Raw genomic sequence first — 6,261 nt, 5'->3', positions numbered from 1 at the left:
TATGAGGATTTATGTTTCTTTTCGACTTCACACATGACAATAGTGGATGTACCCTACCATGTATCCCAAGGAGAGCAGCATCAATCCTCATAATTAAAAAAAAATCATTTCCTCCCTAAATTTCATTTTTTTTCACGTTTATGAGGATTGATGTTGCATTTTGACTGAACACATCACTTTACTGCAAGTATCCTACCATGTATCCCAAGGACAACGGCATTAATCCTCATAGTTTTACAAAATATAATTTTCGTTCCTAAATATCATTTTTTTTCACGTTTATGACGATTGATGTTTTTTTTCGACGAACACATCACAAAAGTTCATGTACCTTACCATGCATCCCAAGTAGAAAGCCATCAATCCTCATAATTTTAAAAAAAGTCTTTTTCGTCCCTAAATTTCTTTTTTTCACGTTTATGAGGATTGATGGTACTTTTCGACTGAACACACGACAAGAGTGGATGTACCCTACCATGTATCCCAAACAGAGCAGCATCAATCCTCATAATTTTAAAAAATATCATTTTCCTCCCTAAATTTCATTTGTTCACGTTTATGATGATTGATGTTGCTTTTCGACTGAACACATCACAAAAGTTCATGTACCTTACCATGTATCCCAAGTAGAAAGCCATCAATCCTCATAATTTTAAAAAAAGTCTTTTTCGTCCCTAAATTTCTTTTTTTCACGTTTATGAGGATTGATGGTACTTTTCGACTGAACACACGACAATAGTGGATGTACCCTACCATGTATCCCAAACAGAGCAGCATCAATCCTCATAATTTTAAAAAATATCATTTTCCTCCCTAAATTTCATTTGTTCACGTTGATGAGGATTGATGTTGCTTTTCGACTGAACACATCACAAAAGTTTATGTACCTTACCACAGAGGCGGCGGACAGTGCTATTTATGCTATTTCATTAATAGCAATTTTTTTCCAAAGAAATGTTCTGCTTTTGTATTAGACAAATTAATGTAACATAAATTATACGAGTAAAATCTTTTCTGGATCTTGATTTCCTTATCCAGTTCCTTCATTCCATGATTTATTTGACCCCTCTGTGCTTTTTGATATTGCGATTGCCCGACTTAATCTATTCAAAGAATGCCGCGTGTATACCTTTCTGATCCACGCTGTGGCCGTCGATGGCCATGCTATTACTTGGCCCTTCTGAATAGCAAACGGAGGAAACTAATAGGAGTTGCGCCATAGTGTGGCTATGGTGTGACGCAACGGGCTATTGTGAAATACGCATATCTGACAGCCTTGCTATTAAATTCTTGGAATGAATAGCAAGAGCTCACACGCGATCACGCATACAAATCGTCAGTTCGATAAACGTTGGGAAGAGAGTAGAGACCTTTTCAGATACAAAATGAATCAAGTAGCGTCAGGTGGTGTACGATGGGGTGTTTCAACTGTCTTTTCCCTCATATCTATGCAAGGAGGTAAATTAACTCATGAACAGCGCCTTCGTCTTAAAAAAGACGGACGCCCATGCCCCGATGTTAAAGTTAAAAGTCGTTCGTGTGAAGCTGTGTATAGAGGTTTTTCTTGGATATGTGGTGATTCAGAGAAGAATACATATTTCTGCTGGCCATGTTTAGTCATGGGAGATCATTTGAAGGTAAGAAGATTACTATTTTCTATTTACTATTTTCTCTCGTCGGAAAGTCTCGTTTATAGCGGCTTTGCTATTACAAATTGAAGATGAATAGCAGGGCTTTTAACGAGCGGCGGAGAGCCGCGGTAGTCTAAACAGCCCTGCATATGTAGCCACCTTTTACAAACGCAAGGAATTGTGGCATTTTCATGAACACACTTATTCACAAGACACCGATTGATCAGATGTCCCTGTCATAGTCCCTACAAGAAGCCATTTTAGTATTACTTATGCTCAAGTTTACGAAACTGACCATCTATAACTTAATGTTTAGGTTTAGGCATAGTTAACTATCGTTTAGGCGTTTAGGTAAAGACTACATTTGCTGTAATTGTTGCCATTACTACCAAGATACCAAGGGGTGTATCACTCTTCCCAAAAGGCGTCCGAGATTTTTTAAAACATTAATATTTTTGCCAAAGGTGTACGAAGGTGATACGCTCCTCGATTTCTACAAACAACTATTTGAAATTAAGAGCAGTTTGATGCTAAAATCGAGCTAAATATAAAAAACAAGGTTGCAACTCCACTGTAACTTTTATAAAAATGTGGGTGATAATAGAAGAATTTTTATCAATTTATTCACATAATTTATTTCAGATGAAGGCTTGCTTCGTGCAACCAACTGGATTTGCATCTGATGGCAGGAATTTGTCGAATGTTGCTAACAGGCACCAAGAATCAAAAAGTCACATGACATGTCACGCTTCGTACAAGCTTTTAGGGAATGTGGATGTGGCCAGTGCACTTGATGAAGCAAGACAGAGAGAAATTCTGAGACATAATGAAAATGCATCAAGATATTCAAAGATGATGAAGCACCATATTGATGTTGAAGTCTACTTGTCTGCCCAAGGACTCGCTTTCCGGGGGCATTCTGAAGACAAATTCTCTCCAAACAGGGGAAATTTCATTGAATTGATGGACTTGTTAGGGAACTACAGTCAAGAGTTGCGAGTTTTCCTAGACAAGGAACGGATAAGTTACACCTCCCACGACCCACAAAACGAATTGATCAAATGCATTTTCCAAGAAGTCCAGAATGAAATTCGAAATCGAGTAAGTGCTTCCAGATGTTTATCCGTAATGATGGATGACACCAGTGACTTGAGCAACACGGAGCAGTCGGCTGTTTCAGTGAGACTTATTCATGATGGGAATGTCGAAGAACATTTGCTTGGCCTCACAGATGCATCTGACGATCAATCTGCTGATGGGCTTACAAAGATCATGATAAAAATATTAGGGAGCTACAATGTTACTCCTGAGACAGGAAAGAGAAAGCTGATTGGACAATCATATGATGGTGCGGCGACAATGAGTGGCGAGCTCAATGGTGTGCAAAAGAGAATGCGAGATTACTTTCCACTTGCCTACTACAACCATTGCGTTGCACACAGGATGTCACTTTGTGCGTCGCAGTCATCGATGAAAATCCCAGAAGTGGCTAAATTCTTTGGAATATTAGACAAGCTGATAACGTTTTTCCGAAGCAGTCCCAAGCGAACGCGATACCTTGGATATAATCTTCCAAAGCCTGGTGATACAAGGTGGCTTTCTCGAGACACGGCCATTACTGCAATCGATTCGTGCTACGAGACAATCGGCACAGTCTTATACCAGATGTCTTCGAATGGGAGAGAGAAAGTCGACACCCATGGTGAGCAGTCGGCTGTTTCAGTGAGACTTATTCATGATGGGAATGTCGAAGAACATTTGCTTGGCCTCACAGATGCATCTGACGATCAATCTGCTGATGGGCTTACAAAGATCATGATAAAAATATTAGGGAGCTACAATGTTACTCCTGAGACAGGAAAGAGAAAGCTGATTGGACAATCATATGATGGTGCGGCGACAATGAGTGGCGAGCTCAATGGTGTGCAAAAGAGAATGCGAGATTACTTTCCACTTGCCTACTACAACCATTGCGTTGCACACAGGATGTCACTTTGTGCGTCGCAGTCATCGATGAAAATCCCAGAAGTGGCTAAATTCTTTGGAATATTAGACAAGCTGATAACGTTTTTCCGAAGCAGTCCCAAGCGAACGCGATACCTTGGATATAATCTTCCAAAGCCTGGTGATACAAGGTGGCTTTCTCGAGACACGGCCATTACTGCAATCGATTCGTGCTACGAGACAATCGGCACAGTCTTATACCAGATGTCTTCGAATGGGAGAGAGAAAGTCGACACGAATTCGGAGATTTGTACCCATTTGCCGTTCATGACATAAATTCAGTGGAACACAATTTGGAAGTTTTATACAATAACCATGAGATCTCGCTGCTTCTTCGTAAATGTGCGAACGAAAGGAACAGAGCCATGAAGCAAAGGAGAGCAAGGCACAGAAGTAATAAAGCAAGCCATCGCGAGGAAAGTAGCTCTGGTGACCAGGTGATGGAAGAGGTGATAGACGTGGAAGAAATTGACGAATTTGAAATTAGAGAAAGTACGGGTCTTGAGGGAGACATTGCACACGGAGAAACATTGAGTATGCAAGACCTGCTCACTGTAATACATAGCACGGACCTTGCAGATGCTCTTCCGCAGGCAATGGTTCTCCTGGAAGTTGCAGCAGTGACCCCACTCACAAGCGTACACTGCGAAAGAGTGTTCAGCCGTATGAAAAGAGTGATTTCAGAATCGAGATCAAGAATGCTGCAAGAAAGAAAGGAACACCTTGTTTTCTTACAAGTTGAGCATGGTACATTGCGATCATTGGCAAAACAACCAACATTTTATCAGAATGTTGTTAGCAGGTTCAGAGAGAGCAATCAGCGACGGCTCGAACGATTTTCAAGAAAATAACTGCAATTTTTTTCATAGATGTGCTTGAAAAAATGATCAATTTGCGATACACGTTTGTTGTAAAAATAAAATAAAAACAACAATAATGTTTGAGCTTAGACGAAATGTTTTCTTTTTTTCAAAATATTTCGTATCTTAATAGAAATTTTTGTGGATTTTTCAGAAACGAGCGTAGTTTTGGAAAATAGACCATCATTTAGGAGCAGTGATAACTTTATATCTGTATCCCTCTTGTAAAGGATGGGCGTTTCCGCCCTTTTAAAGGGCGTGGCCCCCGGACCCACGTTGTTCACTCGCTTCGCTCGCGATTAATAGCAATCTATTATTGCTCCCCGCCGCCCCTGCCTTACCATGTATCCCAAGTAGAAAGCCATCAATCCTCATAATTTTAAAAAAAGTCTTTTTCGTCCCTAAATTTCTTTTTTCACGTTTATGAGGATTGATGGTACTTTTCGACTGAACACACGACAATAGTGGATGTACCCTACCATGTATCCCAAACAGAGCAGCATCAATCCTCATAATTTTGAAAAATATCATTATCCTCCCTAAATTTCATTTGTTCACGTTTATGAGGATTGATGTTGCTTTTCGACTGAACACATCACAAAAGTTCATGTACCTTACCATGTATCCCAAGTAGAAAGCCATCAATCCTCATAATTTTAAAAAAAGTCTTTTTCGTCCCTAAATTTCTTTTTTTCACGTTTATGAGGATTGATGGTATTTTTCGACTGAACACACGACAATAGTGGATGTACCCTACCATGTATCCCAAACAGAGCAGCATCAATCCTCATAATTTAAAAAAATATCATTTTCCTCCCTAAATTTCATTTGTTCACGTTTATGATGATTGATGTTGCTTTTCGACTGAACACATCAGAAAAGTTCATGTACCTTACCATGTATCCCAAGTAGAAAGCCATCAATCCTCATAATTTAAAAAAATTAATTTCGTCCCTAAATTTCATTGTTTTAATGTTTATGAGGATTGATGTTACTTTTCAACTGAACACATCAGATTAGTGCATGTACCCTACCATGGATCCCAAATAGAGCCGCATCAATCGTCATAATTTTTAAAAAAGTCACTTTTGTCCCTGAATTTCAGATTTTTAATGTTCATGACGATTGATATCAGTTTTCGACTGAACACATCACATCAGTGCATGTACCCTACCATGTATCTTAGGAGAGGGGCATCAATCCTCATAATTTTAAAAAATATCATTTTTGTCCCTAAATTTTATTTTTTTCACGTTTATGAGGATTGATATCACTTTTCGACTGAACACATCACATCAGTGCATGTACCCTACCATGTATCCCAAGGAGAGCGGCATCAATCATCATTATTTTAAAAAAATGAAATTTTCGTCCCTAAATTTCATTCTTTTAATGTTTATGAGGATTGATATTACTTTTCGACTGAACACATCACACAAGTGCATGTACCCTACCATGTATCCCAAGGACAGCGCAACAATCCTCATAGTTTTAAAAAATATTATTTTCGTTCCTAAATATCATTTTCTTTCACGTTTATGACGATTGATGTTACTTTTCACTGAACACATCACATTAGTGCATGTACCCTACCATGTATCCCAAGGAAAGCGGCATCATTCCTGATAATTTTAAAGTCATTTTCGTCCCTAAATTTCATTTTCTCACGTTTATGAGGATTGATGTTACTTTTTAAATGAACACATCACTTTACTGCAAGTATCCTACCATGTATCCCAAGGACAGCGGCAACAATCCTCATAGTT

The 6,261-nt window shown here is 38.9% G+C and overlaps 1 protein-coding gene across 1 annotated transcript; it reads left to right on the top strand.

Annotated features, from left to right (window-relative positions):
- Positions 1-885: 885 nt before the first annotated feature.
- LOC148959675 (zinc finger MYM-type protein 1-like) lies at positions 886-3,911 on the top strand. Its single transcript, XM_089110342.1, has 2 exons — positions 886-1,637; positions 2,274-3,911. Exons 1-2 carry the CDS (start codon positions 1,296-1,298, stop codon positions 3,909-3,911), a joined length of 1,980 nt encoding a protein of 659 aa, XP_088966468.1. The 5' UTR covers positions 886-1,295.
- Positions 3,912-6,261: the final 2,350 nt, after the last annotated feature.

This window comes from Rhopilema esculentum, chromosome 9 (assembly GCF_057945365.1).
Source record: "Rhopilema esculentum isolate cy_ngs chromosome 9, ASM5794536v1, whole genome shotgun sequence".
In the NCBI taxonomy this organism is placed as follows: domain Eukaryota; kingdom Metazoa; phylum Cnidaria; class Scyphozoa; order Rhizostomeae; family Rhizostomatidae; genus Rhopilema; species Rhopilema esculentum.
This window is presented reverse-complemented; position numbering and strand designations above follow the sequence as displayed.

Excerpts from the sequence above, each read along its gene's own strand:
- LOC148959675 (XM_089110342.1), top strand. The coding sequence starts at position 1,296 with ATGAATAGCAAGAGCTCACACGCGATCACGCATACAAATCGTCAGTTC. Across the intron at positions 1,638-2,273 it reads TCATGGGAGATCATTTGAAG|ATGAAGGCTTGCTTCGTGCA; the intron begins GTAAGAAGATTA and ends AATTTATTTCAG.